Genomic DNA, 16,127 nt, shown 5'->3' with positions numbered 1-16,127 from the left:
GTCCGTGCCCTTATTTTATCCTGTTTGGACTATGCCAACGCCCTCTTGGTTGGCAGCCCAGGTTTTTTACTTAAGAAATTGCAAGTTGTTCAAAACTCGGCGGCCAGGCTTCTTCTGGGCTTGCGATCAAGGCTTAGTGTTCGCACTCACCTGCGTTCCTTGCATTGGCTCCCAGTCGAATCTCGTCTGAAATACAAAATGTTATCCATTGCCCATTGGGCCCTTTATGGCCTGGGCCCTATCTATTTGAAGAAGAGGTTTTCCTTTTACACACCAGAAGGACAGCTGCGCTCGTCTGCTCAGCTGTTGGTTCCGACCCCCAGGTTTAATCGCCAAAGACTTGGGGGGAACTCCTTTGTGCGCAAAGCTGGCCTTGCCTGGAACTTGCTGCCCTTGGCTCTTCGGGCTACCCAGGACCCTCTTTTGGTTAAGAAAAAACTAAAAACGCTGCTTTTTTAGTCTGGATTGGTGTGCATTTCTTCTCTCTTTTTTTCCGAAGCTAGCGCCGAGACACTTTCGAATATCCGTGCGCTGTGCAAATTAAATATAACCTAACATAACATAACTCAATTTGTATACAGGTCCCTTAAAGTAATTTGTTGATGTTGTAAATTGGATGGAATAGTCTTTATATATGTGGAATCTGCTTAGTCTTCTTATGCACCATAATAGTCGGAAGTTGGAAGTAACTTTTACATGCCTGACTACCAGGATATTTGTACTCACTTGTATAGAATCCTAGAATAGGTATTATCGACCTTAGCCTGATGGGAGGAGGGGAGTTTTCTTGCAAATATCTTAGGGGCCGATTACGATGGCGGGCGGACAAAGTCCACCCGCCATCGCAGCTGCAAAAGGGACCACCCGCCATAGTTGCAGCGGTCTCACCATACGAATGATGATGCGGTGGGCGCATCCTGTATATTTTACATTGCGACGGGCGGTGCTGCAAGCAGCACCCACCGCAATGTAAAAAATACATATTGTGCTTTTACATGCACAATGTGACAGGCACCGCTCGGTGCCTGCCACATTGTACTTGCAAATGCAGGGGGCACCATAGGTACCGCCCATGTGCACCCCACACCCTGGGGGCCTGCCATCGTAATCGGTCCCTTAGTTACTTTCCATTGAGCTTCAGGGAGGGAGGAAGAGCATTCCTGATTGTTTAACCTAAAGATGCAGAATTTCCTCTGCTAAAACATTTATATCGAGGCAAGATGGAATGAATTCATTCTTACAACCAAAAGCAGAGGAAACCATTGTCACTACTAAAAGGGTCATAACTTCTCATATTGCTCTCCCATTCCCTTTTCCTTCCCCACCGTGGACATAGCATGTAAAGTGTCTCCGGATCTAATACAGTTATGATGTATCGGTGACTGTCCCTGAAAATATCTAACAAATCGATATATATTTGGCAAACTATCGATAAGCAATGCGGTATCACCTCATAATGCCTAGTAAAGCTAGTGTTTGCCAAGTAAGCTGAAAGAAGAGGATAATCCTGTAAAACAAGGATAAAACATGCATGTTTTGATCTCTTTGACAATGTTACAAAAGTAATGACGTACAGGCTGAGAAGGAATTGAAGTCTGTACCATGAACCTTGAAATCAATCCTAGATAAATACCTCAGAATTTGCATTTCATTGACCCTAATTTATGTTCCAACTCTTAACCTGAATCGATATGTTTTTCAAACACACGCTGACAAAAAGCACATATTTAAAAATGAGGTAATCTTAACAGAGCTCTCCCTGGAAGCCATAACATTCTCAGAAGCACAAATCGGCTGCTAGCAGGTTTAGAAAACGAGTGCAGGATGCTGTCAGCACGGCAGACATCCAGGACAAGCAAAAGAAATCTATTCTAAAGATGTAATAGCTATTCAGCCACTCAAGCGAGGGGAGGCGGGCGTTCTTGCTTTCTGTATCCCTGGAAGGAGATATCTTTAATATTAAAGGAGAAGGCGAAAGATCACATGCCTAAATATGTGAGCTTATTTCTGCTTGCTTCCCCATCATCAGTAGCGGAAATCATCTAATGTTCTTATATTTATTGTAGAAATTGTTAAACATGCTCAAAGAAAACGTGTTTTTTTAGCAATAGTAATGGCCACAGCAACATTTTAGAAAAGGAAAATATCAAAAGCATATTCTACCTTTGACAGACATAAATGGTTATGTTGAGAGAAGTTCAAGAATGAAATTATGCCTACTATTAGGGTTGGAGATGTGATGCAAGCAACTGATTTATGAATGCTTTATTTAATATTACTATATGAACTGCTTACTAAGGATATGTGGTTCACAGTGGCTTGCTCCTTCCACCCACTGAAAGTGCATGGTCTAAGCACTGTATTAATGATGATCGAAAATGGTACTGATTTTATCAGTTTTCTTTTAAATACTAGTTTATTCCAATCAATATCTTGACTCACTGAACATATCCTTGAGATTTTTTTCTTTTATTTAAACAGATTATGAGCATTACGGAACTTGCTTTTCAGCATGTGCATGCAAAATTCCTTTTCGCCTAGACAGTCTGTCTTTTTTGTGCTGGTGGCCTCTTCCATCCCATTGCTGCCCTCTGTAGAGAAGACGATGTGGTCTTCTAAGATGCTCCTGAGGAAGAGGTTGCATCATTAGGGAACTAGTGGAGGTCTGATGCGGCAAAAGCAGCAATCGAATTCCAAATTATCACATTCCACCAGCTTTGTTTCATGTAGTGAAGAGGCTGGTTAAATTGTCCTACAACATTGACCCTGCCCTTCCACTCTTTAAATACTACTACTTGATATCTTTGGGCACCCTGATTATGATGCTTCACCACCATCTGCAAAATCTGATTATCTTCAGTGATTTATGAACTACCAGAAATTACAAACCAATTGGAAAATAATGCCAAAACATCTGCCATAAGAGGAGCAATTTTTGGTTGTGCTCTGGTCTTTTAATGGATTATCCTCTGAGTTTAAACAAATTCTTCCTGCCCTTCATGACATTCAATCAATCAAAGCATTTATATAGCGCACTACTCCCCCAGAGGGTCTCAAGGCGCTGGGGGACGGGGGTCCGCTACTGCTCGAACAGCCAGGTCTTGAGTTGCTTCCTGAAGGCGAGGTGGTCCTGGGTCAGGCGGAGGTGGGTCGGGAGGGAGTTCCATGTCTTGGCGGCGAGGTAGGAGAAGGACCGTCCCCCTGTGGTGGCTCTTCGGAGGCGGGGGACGGCGGCGAGGGCGTGGCCGGTCGATCGAAGCTGGCGTTTGGGAGCGTAGAAGTTGAGGCGGCTGTTGAGGTATCCTGGGCCTTGGTTGTGTAGGGCTTTGTGTGCGTGGGTGAGGAGTCGGAAGGTGATTCTCTTGTTGACTGGGAGCCAGTGCAGGGCTCTCAGGTGTCCGGAGATGTGGCTGCGACGGGGGATGTCCAGGATGAGTCGTGCTGAGGCGTACTGGATCCGCTGGAGTCTCTTCTGGAGTTTGGCGGTGGTTCCGGCGTAGAGGGAGTTGCCGTAGTCCAGACGGCTGGTGACGAGGGCCTGGGTGACTGTCTTCCTGGTCTTGGTGGGGATCCACCGGAAGATCTTACGTAGCATGCGCAGGATGTTGAAGCACGACGAATAGACGGCGTTGACTTGTCTGGTCATGGAGAGGGAGGAGTCCAGGATGAAGCCCAGGTTGCGTGCGTGGTCTGTTGGTTTGGGTGCGCTGCCTAGGGCGGGGGGCCACCAGGAGTCGTCCCAGGCGGAGGGTGAGGATCCCAGGATGAGGACTTCCGTCTTGTCTGAGTTCAGTTTCAGGCGGCTGTTCTTCATCCATTCGGCTACTTCTTTCATCCCTTCGTGAAGGTTGGCTCTGGCGGTGGCGGGGTCGTTGGTGAGGGAGAGAATCAGCTGGGTGTCGTCGGCGTAGGAGATGATGTTGAGGTTGTGCTGGCGTGCGATGTCTGCGAGGGGGCTCATGTAGACGTTGAAGAGGGTTGGACTGAGCGAGGAGCCTTGAGGAACACCGCAGATGACTTCGGTGGCTTCAGATCTGAACGGGGGGAGGCGGACTCTGTGTCCTTCCGGCGAGGAAGGAGATGATCCACTCCAGTGCCTTCTCCTGGATTCCGACGTTGCTGAGTCGCTGCACTAGTGTACGGTGGCAGACAGTGTCGAAGGCCGCGGAGAGGTCTAGGAGGATGAGGGCTGCTGTTTCTCCGTTGTCAAGCAGTGCTCGGATGTCATCGGTGGCTGCGATCAGGGCGGTCTCGGTGCTGTGGTTGGCCCGGAAGCCAGACTGCGAGTGGTCGAGGGAACCGTTCATCTCGAGGAAGGCGGCCAGCTGCTTGTTGACGGTCTTCTCGATGACTTTTGCAGGAAATAGGAGCAGCGAGATGGGGCGGTAGTTCTTGAGGTCGGTGGGGTCGGCTGATGGCTTCTTTAGTAGAGCGCTGAGTTCGGCGTGCTTCCAGCTCTCCGGGAAGGTAGCGGTGTCGAAGGAGGTGTTGATGATGTCCCGCAGGTGGGGTGCGAGGACAGCGTCGGCCTTGTTGAAGACGTGGTGAGGGCAGGGGTCGGTAGGAGATCCGGAGTGGATGGAGTTCATTGTGCGGACGGTGTCTTCGGTGCTGATCGGGGTCCAGGCGCGGAGGGTGGTGGTGGGGGGCGGTGGTTCGGTCGTGGCGTGTGTCGGTGGAGTGCTGAAGCTGTTGTGTATGTCCGCGATCTTGTTGTGAAAGTAGGAGGCGAGGGAGTTGCAGAGGTCTTGCGAAGGGGTGATGTCGTTGTTTCCGGCGTTGGGGTTGGAGAGCTCTTTAACGATGTTGAAGAGTTCCTTGCTGTTGTGTGCGTTGTTGTCCAGTCGTTCCTTGAATGCGGTTTTCTTGGTGGCGTGGATGAGTTGGTGGTGCTTTCGGGTGGCGAGCTTGAGGGCAGTCATGTTGTCCGGAGTTGGGTCTCTGCGCCATGTTCTCTCGAGGGCTCGGCAGTTCTTCTTGGAGCTCTTGAGTTCGTCGGTGAACCATGGGGCTTTCTTGCTGCCGGGTCTGCTAGGCGGGGTCTTCAGAGGGGCGAAGTCGTCTGCGCAGTTGCTGATCCACTTCGCGAGGTTGGTGGCCGCCTGGCTTGGGTTCGTTGCGCTGGTGGGAGGGTTCATGCTCAGGCAGGTCGCGAGCTGGTCGGCTGTGATCTTGTTCCAGCTTCTGCGTGCAACCTGTTGCTGGTTGTGGTGGATCGTGGTCCTTCTGAAGCTGAAGTGGACACAGCTGTGGTCCGTCCAGTGGAGTCCGGTGGCGTGGCTGAAGGCGATGTCCTTGCTGGATGAGAAGACGGGGTCGAGTGTGTGTCCGGCGTAGTGGGTGGGGGTGGTGACCAGCTGCTTGAGTCCCAGGTTTGCGAGGTTGTCCAGCAGGGTGATGGTGTTGCGGTCGTCGTTGTTCTCCAGGTGGAAGTTGAGGTCCCCGAGGAGGATGTAGTCAGCGGAGAGGAGGGCGTGCGGGCTGATGAAGTCGGCGATGTCTTCGCTGAATTGTGTGCGTGGTCCCGGGGGTCTGTAGATGAGGGTGCCTCTGAGGGTGGTCTTGGGGTTGATGTGGACCTGGAAGTGCAGGTGCTCGGCGGGTGCGAGGGTGTCGTCGGTGTTGGTCGTGATGCGGATGGTGTTCCTGTGGATGATGGCGATGCCTCCTCCGGTCTGGTTGATGCGGTCCCTTCGGATGATCTTGTAGCCGTCTGGGATGGCGATGGCGATGTCGGGCGCTGAAGAGGCGTTCATCCAGGTTTCCGTGAGGAAGGCGACGTCTGGTGAGGGTGTCGAGCAGGTTCCAGAGCTCGATGGCGTGTCTGTGGACGGAGCGGGTGTTGAGCAGGATGCATTTCAGGTGGCTGCTGCTGTTGCTCGTCTTGGTCTTGGTTGGTGCTGGAGTAGTGCTGGTCCGGATGCAGGTGAACTTGCAGGCGTTGCAGCAGAAGGGTCCGTGGGTGCGTCTCGGGGTGGCTCGGTAGCATCCTGGGATTCGGCCAGCGTTGAGTGCGTTGAGGGTGGCAGCGTCGTAGGTCCGGTGGGTGGGCTGGGGTCTGCGGGGGCCGGGGGTCCTGGCACTGGGCGCGGGCCAGGCACGGACGGGTGCAGACGGGCTTACCTTTGGCGCACCTTCGGCGCTCAGTCGGCGCTCCCGCTGCGCGCGTCCGCTGCGCGGTCGCTCTGGGGGCGTCATAAGAAGGGGGACGAGAGGGCGGGTCAGCTGGGCGGCGGGAGCGGCTCGGCGAATGGGCCGGTGGTGGGCGGGGCCTGTGGCGAGCTGCAGCGGGAAACTGGCGAGCGGGCGGCTCTGTGGCAAGGCTGGCAGGCAGGAGCAGGAGGCGGCAGGAGGAGCAAGGGGGTGACCCGGCCTGGTGAGAGGCGCAGCATTAGGATGAGTTTTAAAAAAAATCTACTATGCTTTCACTCCCATGTTAAACACCATACCTTATGTTTTTTGGGTTATCCTGAATGTCCTGCTTTGTTGCTGTATGTGTTAATATATGCTCTGGCGTTGTTGAATCAATCTGTTTTTAAATTATTTTTGTAAATAAATTATTGAACAGTTCTGCACTTCAAATGAGGGCCTGGTTCATGTTTGAGAGTTTAAAAGGAGGCAGATAAAGATAATAAAGGTTCTTGTGTGGCCTCATTAGTTGTACCACGAAACTCTATTAACAACCTTTATTAGTATAGATATACAAAAACAGACAATAACATTAGGAATGTTGCCAATTTCCCTTTACAAGCAATATCTTTATACCCTTTACATCATCTTGTGCTGATGAATTAGCCCTGTGTTTGATCTCTTTTATTGATTGGCCAAGATCCCGATTGCTTTGACAAACCTTGAATTTTACTGCTCTTTGCCTTGGTGTGGCTAGCAAACTGCATTGTTTAATGTGTGAATCCCAGTATTGTACTCCTGCATCTGTAAAGTTACTATCTTTAGATCCAATTGTTGATCCTCTTATGACATTTTTGTGTCCTGTTCTTTTTTTTCATGGATACGATTAATTTAGAAAATATTTTACTGTACTACCAGAATATTTGCAAACTATGGTTGAATGATCTCAGAAAAACATTAGTGTAAGTATAGTATTGTATAGTTTCCAAAACGCGTACAGGCAGCATGCTACCCCATGCAAACTGTGTGGTTGGAAGAGTATGTCTTTGTTTTTCAATTAAATGGGAAGTTTTGTTGTGTCTTGCATGATTGTCTATCTTGTCTTGGGACACAGCACTTAACAATGTGTTGTAAGCAATAGACATGCAGGTTTAAATTGAGTCAGCTGGAGGCACCAATTCATTATGCATTTCCTTAGTTGTGACTTTCCATCCCGTCCCTTTCAACACTAGCTTCAGCAGAAGGGAACCCACTTGAATTATGGTGATGAAGCAGGGTACGCCTTTTATAGCAGGTATGAATGTTGGAGAGCTGCATAGATGACTTAAAGATCTGCCATTTTATGTATGATTAAGGTAGAGACAGGGAATGTCAGAATGGGTCTAGATCTGCAGGGATGAACTGGGAATATAATCCTCTTTTGTAACATGTAGCGGAAGTCCCAGTGAATCCGGATGTATTACCTAGAAACCGCAATCCTGAAAGGTGTGGCCACGAAGTGCAGATGGTAGTGAGCTTACCCCTGAGTGAGGATTCAGAGAAGCTTTTTCTGGTATGTATATTAGTATATTGCTTACTACTCTAGGCGAGACATTGAAGTGCTTTTAAACTCTTAGAGCCTCATTATGATGCCGGTCAGAGTTTCCTCCGACTGACATCTCTGCGGTTGCGGATCCGACTGACCCACGGCGGTCCCAAAACGCAATTACGATGCGATCGCAAACTGCCATTTCTCTATGGGAGCTTGTGCGGCGGTCGGAAACCAAATGGGAGTTTCTGTAAATCCCTGCAACCTCTTGATGAGCAAGGCTGGAGCTCACTGGAGTGTGTCTTCTCGACCCTTTAGACATTAAAAGGTCTCCAAAACTGTTCCCCTTTACACCGGGAAGCTCGCAAGTGTCACACGTCCATGGTTATCTAAAGAGGAGCTGTTTTGGAGACTTATTGTTGCCTAAAGGTAATGGTCACATATTTAAGAAGCTGTAAATAGTTATGGGGTTCTTGAAGTACAAGGACATTACTAGCCACTTAAGTTCGAGCCCATATTAAAGCGTAGGATACTTAATTGACATAAAAAACAAACAAAACATATCAGTGGAGGGGTACATAGATAACTCCTAAAAAAATGGGTCTCTGTGAAACACGTGTTGGTTGCTGTTTGTATAAAATGAAAAGTGAATGAACTATAAGAAACACTTGCAAAATAAATAGTTGAAATTTTGAAAAAAAAAGTGTAAAGAGTATATGCAATACCTGGATCTGTGAAATTTGTGAGCTTCCTCTTTCAGTAGAATATTTTCAAATGGATTCACATGAAAGGATGTTGATGTTGAGAGTTCTAGTGTTGGACTTGTATAGGATACCCAGACACGTTATGCTGCTGAAAGTGCTACAAGGCCTTATTATTAGAAGAATGTGTGCTATACAAATGATCATCGCATAACAATATACTTGTTTTCCCCCAGTTCATTAAATTAGAAAATCAGATAATGCCTTTTTTGTTATGCTTTAATAGGCAAACGCTCTGTAAATCATGTCATAGAAAGGAAGCAGGGTGACATAGTATGAATGTACTCTATTTTTGCTAACACCCCTTTCTAGAATATACAACAAACAAATTACATTTCGATGTGATTTATGTTTCCAGAGGGATGATGAACATTTTGCAAAAACTGCGACCCAATTGTCTGCTTCACTGTGATTTAAACAAGCTGTTGAAATAAAAACTTAATACCAGAGGAAGTGTCCAATTTTTGCTATTAGAGTACTTTAAACAGCTGGATACAGCTGGTGCTTCGCATTCCAAACTATGTTTCATATACATATTTCCTTTTACTGTCTGAAATCCTGATCCCCTCTTTTCTTTTTTTCAGCTTTGGTTTGCATTCGTAAATGGATTTTCTGGACAGATTTTGTTTGAACGCTGGTGCATTGGATTGTACAATGTGGTAAGTGCTGTGTTACTGTCTTGGATAGAGTGAGTGCTGGTCTTCTGTAGCATTCCATTCTTGTTTATGTAGGTGATTGTATCTTAGTCAGTCATCTACTGTGCTGTTACAATGTATATACACACGCACCCTTTTAGGGATTTTGTTAGTGTGACAAGAGGTCAAATTGAAAAATTGACATTTATTTTAAGTGGCAAAACTGGGGCAGCATTTAGCATGCACCTCATGTCTGTTACATTTCTGTGGATGTAAGCCTTAACATGTTTCACCATTTCAAACAAAATTGTGCATACATCTTTTTCTATAAGATGGGCTTGGGATGTTTTCATAGACAAAGCTTTAAGATTAAAGGATAAAAACGGCCCACAAAGAATTTTTTCCATCTGCTTCGGCACAAAGAAAAAAAAAAGCCCATACTTCCCAAACTAAGCTGCACCTGTGCAAAATGTGCTATGCCTCTGCAATTTATACTGTTTCCCTGCAAGTGTCCTGGCACAAAATGCGTGCCTCCAGGTGTTGCCAGAGTTGGAATTGAACATATGACATTGTACTGACGAATCAGGAAGGAATGTTTGTGTATACCACCAGGCCTTATGTAAGAAGGGGGGCGGGGGGGGGGGATGTTGCCTTCCTAACTTGTATAACCATCAGACTGCATTTCTTGGTTAGACACTAACCCCTATGAATTAGTCCCATAGCAAATGCTCAAACTGCATCTCATTACACCCTAATCATTACCTGCGACACTCACACTGTCTAATATAACTCTTCCTCACTCTAGTCGTATTTTCATCGACATGATCCACGCTCGCCGAATGCTAATTATGTATCTAGCCTCTAATCTCACCAAATCTATGGCCCTATCACTGTGGAATAATACAAAAACCGCTTCCGTAAACGCGGCTATGATAAGTTTCATATGAGCAGCAAAAGGCATCAACCTGGTGTTCGATGTATTTGCTGACAGTCACCTCCTTACTTTTGCTTCGATACAGGAGAAATACTCCCTTACCAACATGTATTTTTACTATTTTTTATCTAGGGATAAGCCACAGGAAAATAACACCGCTATGGCCTCAAGCGAATGGAATGGTGGAGAGGTTCATGGGGAACATCAAAAAGGCAGTTCAAAGGGCAAAGCTAGCACCGATATCACTTAGTCAAGCACTGTGCCAAGTACTACGTGATTACAGAAACACACCCCACAACTCCACAGGAAGGTGCCTGGCAGAACTAGTACTGGGAAGAGCGAGTCTGACGAGGCTACTGCAGATAGAAGCAACAGTGCCACCCGATCACAGCAGCATTGCAGACAGGGACCGAGAGGCGAAAGAAAAAATGAAAAGATATGCAGACGCCAAACGACACGCCATCCAGTTGCTTTACAAATCTGAATTACCCTAAGTCTCCCGATAAAAATGCTACCTCACTTGTGTGGGTAGGCATAGTGCCCACGACAGGAAATGGCTCGAAACCCAACGTGAACACACCACATTTTCACAATGAAAATTTACCCTTTTTTGCAAAGTGTCTATCTGTAGTTTTTGAACACTAGCTCTGCGGGCACCTTGGAAAACCTAGCAAACCTATAAATTTTTTAAAGCTAGACACCCAGCGAATTCAAGATGGGGTGACTTGACTGCCTCCCACCAGGGTCTGTTACCCAGAATCCCTTGCAAACCTAAAGAATTGTCAAAAAAAACAAATTTTTCCCACATTTCTGTGGTGGAAAGTTCTGGAATCTGCGTGGATCCACAAATTTCCACCCACCCCGCGTTCCCCAAAGTCTAACGAGAAAAATTGTACCTCACTTGTGCGGGTCGGCCTAGTGCCCGCGACAGGAAACGGCGCAAAACTCAACGTGGTCACACCTCAATTTTGCAGTGAAACCCTTTTTTGGCAAAGTGCCTAGCTGTCGTTTTTGAACCATAGGTCTGCCGGGACCAAGGGAAACATAGCAAACCTACATATTTTTGAAAACTAGACACCCAGGGGAATCCAGGATGGGGTGACTTGACTGCCTCCCACCAGGGTCTGTTACCCAGAATCCCTTGCAAACCTAAACTTTTTTCCCAAAAAACTAATTTTCCCCACATTTCTGTGGTGGAAAGTTCTGGAATCTGCGTGGATCCACAAATTTGTACCCACCCCGCGTTCCCCAAAGTCTTACGAGAAAAATGGTACCTCACTTGTGTGGGTCGGCCCAGTGCCCGCAACAAGAAATGGCGCAAAACGCAACATGGTCACACCTCAATTTCGCAGTGAAAAATGACCCTTTTTTGGCAAAGTGCCTAGCTGTAGTTTGTGAACCCTAGCTCTGCCGGCACCTAGGGAAACCTTCCAAACTCATACATTTCTGAAAACTAGACACCCGGGGGCTTCCTGGGAGGTATGGCTTGCATGGATCCCCCAACGTTTCCTTACCCAGAATCCCCTGCAAACCTCAATTTTATCTGAAAAAAGCAAATTTTTCACACATTTTTGTGTGGGAAAGTTGTGGCATCATCGGGCTCCCACGAATTTACCACCACCCAGCGTTCCCCCAGGTCTCCCGGTAAAAATGGTGCCTCACTTGTGTGAGAGGCCCAAGTACCCGCGACAGGCAAGGTCCCAAAACGTAGTGAGGCGACATCAAAATTGCCTATCTCAAAACCACCTGGATTTGCAAGGGGGGTCACCAGGGTTTTTGGCCCGGTGCTCGGCGGCCATCTAGGAAAACCTACCAAACCCATAAATTTCTGAAAACTAGACACACAGGGGCTTCCAGGGAGGTATGGCTTGTGTGGATCCCCCAAAGTTTCCTTACCCAGAATCCCCTGCAAACCTCAATTTTATCTGAAAAAATCACTTTTTTCACACATTTTTGTGTGGGAAAGTTGATGCATCACCGGGCTCACACAAATTTCCCACCACCCAGTGTTCCCCCAGGTCTCCCGGTAAAAATGGTGCCTCACTTGTGTGGGAGGCCCAAGTACCTGCGACAGGCAAGGGCCCAAAACATTTTTTGATAGGCAATATTGATGTTGCCTCACCACGTTTTTGGCCCTTGCCTGACGCGGGTACTTGGGCATCCCACACAAGTGATGCACCATTTTTACTGGGAGACCTGGGGGAACGCTGGGTGGTGGGGAATTTGTGTGAGCCCGGTGATGCTACAACTTTCCCACACAAAAATGCAGGGACACACAGCCCAGGGTTAGAAGGACACTCGGGCAGTAGATACGAGTCTCCTTCCGCGTACCTCTTCGCCAACAGACTCTACATCTCCTAGTGGGAAAGTCTTTTGAGGATGTGGAAGTAATGAAATCAGGAAAGTGGCGATCTTTCAATCGAGCCACATCCTCCACCACTCCAACTCTAGGAACACTTGCCTGTTCCACAACAAGGCTGCCTATCACAGATTGCTGAAACTGAACAAAAGTCAACTTTGATGCAGGAGAACACTCCTTGAACACAACAAAAGCATTGAAAGTTGCTAAATTAAAGAGATGGATGACCAACTTCTTATACCAAACATAAGCCTTACGAATAGCAGTGTAAGGTTCCAACCTCTGATCTACTCTATCAACACCACCCATGTGCTTATTGTAGTCTAAAATGCACACAGGTTTGCGCACTTCAGAAATCTGACCCCAAACAGCCACAGGTGAAGTACTCTCATCATGGATGGTAGTCAGCATGTACACATCCCTCCTGTCCACAAATTTCACAGCTAGTAGTTCATCACTACGCAAGGAACTGCACTGCCCCCTCTGAAGTTTTTTGCAAACAAGCTCTTTTGGATAACCTTTATGGTTAGAGCGGATTGTGCCACAAGCAAAAGTGTCCACTTTGAACAATTCCTTAAACAATTGCACAGCAGTGTAGAAGTTATCAAGGTGCAAATGGTGGCCTCTGTTAAACAGTCCTCTATCAAGATCCCACACAATTTTCTCAGAAACTCCAAAAGTGGACGGACAACCAGGGGGGTCAATAGTGGAATCCCTACCAGTGTACACACGGAAATTAAAAACATATCCTGTCCTACTCTCAGACAACATATACAGCTTAATTCCATAGTGTGCCCTCTTGCTAGGGATGTACTGCCTAAAAACCAAACGGACCTTGAACAAGACCAAAGACTCATCTATAGATATTTCTTTCCCTGGAGTAAAGATCTCTGAAAATCGATCTACAAAGTGATCAAGAACAGGCCGAATCTTAAAAAGACGGTCACAGTCAGGGTGATCTCGTGGCAACGCCAAAGAATTAACAACAAAATGCCGCATCCGTAGCAAAAGCAAATACCGATCCCGAGTCATAACTGCAGGAAATATGGCCTTTGCCATCAAGGGACTGGTAGACCAATATGAAGTCATGGACGGCTTCCTTATCAAACCCATCAATAAAGTCAAACCCAAAAACGTCTTCATCTCTTCCAAATTTGTGGGAGTCCACCGGGTAGCTCCAGAGTGGGGCCTAAGTTTGTCACTGTTGTCCCTCAAAAACTGTTCAGCATACAAATTAGTCTGCTCAACAACCTCACCCCAAAATACATCATCCATAAACAACTGAAAAAACTGTATAGGCAAAAAATTTTCACAATCCACTCTACACCCTGCATCACCACTAAAGGCAGACAACACCGGCTGCACCATATTTGGATCAACCCAGAGTCCAGTACATCCAGTAGGAAGCCTAGCAGCCTCAGGCTGCAATCCAGATGCCTCTTGCACCATCGGCACAGCAGTATCCTCCTCTAAAACAGGCACTTCATCCGCACTGAGAGTTGCTTTATCTGCACTGAGAGTACCTTCATCATCCGATGATTCCATGTGGAGAGAAAACTCACTGCCTGAATCGTCCCCTCCCTCCTCTCCCTCAGACGCACTGTCAGTCTCATAATCCTGCTCAGAGGAAGATTCAAGAAGCATACAAACCACCTGCTGAGCAGTCATTCTACGGCTAGCCATACTGCTTACTAATAAAAGTAACTTGTCAAACAAGTCAAAAACAACAAACACTTTGTAAAATAAGTAATAAACAAAATGCACCTTTATCAGAAATACCTATATACTCCAAAACGATATCACTTGTCAGAACCAGATAAATTCACCACCAACTACTCTGCACAGACACAGTATGGATCAACAATATCCCACTAAAAAAGAAAGAGAAAAGAAAATTACACATAAGACAATGAAAAACACATCGCAAAGAATTCCATGCACAAAACACTAACTAAATAAGCTGCCATTATGACACCACTTAGAAAAAAATTCATTCATACATGACAAAAATACTAATTTGAAGTATATACAACAAAAATGTTTTTCTTACCAAAAAAATGCAACTACGCAAAACTGCAGAACACCACTGTCGAAATCGCGAACAGGAATCAAAAGCTTTACACTAGAATAAAAAGGAGAAAATAACATTACAATCACATATGCAAATAATGCACCAGTCCACACACAATCCACCAGCCAAGCTAAGGGGTAGGTGAGCCTAAGAGTATAAATAAAATATTCACCCCCATAAAAGGGGAGCAACCCTTGCCCTTGAGGCCACTCCCAAATACAAAAATAAAAAAAATAAAAACGCAGGTGGCTAGTGGCTTCTGCCCCCCTTAAGGACAGATGGGCCTAAAAACATACTGCTATTCTGCCACCCAAAGAGGGCAGAAATGACCACAATCCTCCTCCCATAAAAGGGAGCGACCCTTGTCCAAGGGGCCGCTCAACAACATTAAAAAAAAAACGGTTGGCTAGTGGCCCTACAAATAAACAAATCAGCCTCAGTGTGGCAGAAACGGACAAATGAATGCTCACCAAATGGGAGCAACCCTTGCCCAAGGGGCCACGCCCCACAAAAAAATCCCTGGTGGTCTAGTGGGCCCAATTTAAAAAAAAAACATGGCCATCTGGCCATCTGGCTGGCAGACACAGCCACAAAGATTGACTCCAAAGGAGAGTGACCTTTGCCCAAGGTGTCACTCTCCACAGATAACTCCCTGGTGGCCTAGTGGGCCCTAAATTAGACAAGCATTTGCAATGCAATCGGTCTCGCCTTTGGGACCTTATATGTACTTCGCTATGCAGCACATTAGCCTGCGCCCTGAAACATCTGCTGTTCTTTGACATGGCGGGAAAGTAAGCACCAAACTGCGTGACACGCCAAGTATTGGAACACACGGGGAGAAATATTGCCTTTTAGCGGGGAAATGGTATAGTCCAATGCTCTGTTTTTAATATAAAATCTGGGCCTTCGGTGGTCATATCACTGACAATACATGATTTTAAAAAAATATTTTTGTCTATGGGTGCTCGTGGAAGACAATTTCTATGGACTGAAAACTAGAGAATGCTGAAGTGATTCTGGTATGTTACAGACCTCTGCTGGTCGTTTTCTATCAAAAAAGTTAAATAGAGTCAGTTGATCAGAAAGAAAAGTCCCTAAGCGGAAGCAGACAAGTCCTAGGGCTGATCTCCAAAGCACACAAACCATAAAAACATACAAGTAAATACTAAAGAATATACAAGAGGTCTCAAATGCTCAACCTAAAAATGGCGAAATCTGCCCTCCCCCCCCATGGGGGCAGACAGCCAGAATTATAAGCCCCCAAAGGGGAGTGACCCTTGCCCAAGGGGCCACTCCACACTAAACAATACCTGATGGTCCAGTGGGCATTTTTATTTTATAAATAAAATCTGCCCCCCCAGGGGGGCAGACAAAGCCTAAAACATAGCCCCCATAAGGGGAGCGGCCCTTGCCTAAGGGGCCGCTCCCCCAAACAAAACCTAACATCATGGGCATACAAAAATGGCCCCCAAAGGGGAGTGACCCTTGCCCAAGGGGCCACTCCCCAGTACATTTATTACATTGGCTCAGTGGACCGATTTATTTTAATACAACTGCCCCCCCCCCCTCCCAGGGGGCAGACAAAGCCGAAATTTATGCCCCAAAAAGGGGAGTGACCCTTGCCCAAGGGACCACTCCCCACTACATTTATTCAATTGGCCCAGTGGGCCGAATACATTTTTAAAGATTTAAATCTGCCCCCCAGGGGGG

General features: G+C 46.7%; 1 protein-coding gene across 3 annotated transcripts in view; it reads left to right on the top strand.

Annotated features, from left to right (window-relative positions):
• The window catches only part of ATP8A2 (ATPase phospholipid transporting 8A2), a 2,139,258-nt gene that overhangs the window by 1,568,855 nt on the left and 554,276 nt on the right, over positions 1 to 16,127 (top strand). For all 3 annotated transcript variants that reach the window (XR_014967690.1, XM_085621612.1, XM_085621613.1), the window contains exon 28: positions 9,003 to 9,077. Coding sequence is in view for 2 of the 3 variants with exons in the window: in XM_085621612.1 (XP_085477738.1) it covers positions 9,003 to 9,077 (75 nt within the window). In the remaining variant the exon portion in view is untranslated. The remainder of the gene's footprint in view (positions 1 to 9,002; positions 9,078 to 16,127) is intronic.

Source organism: Triturus cristatus, chromosome 8, assembly GCF_964204655.1.
Source record: "Triturus cristatus chromosome 8, aTriCri1.1, whole genome shotgun sequence".
Lineage (NCBI taxonomy): Eukaryota > Metazoa > Chordata > Amphibia > Caudata > Salamandridae > Triturus > Triturus cristatus.
This window is presented reverse-complemented; position numbering and strand designations above follow the sequence as displayed.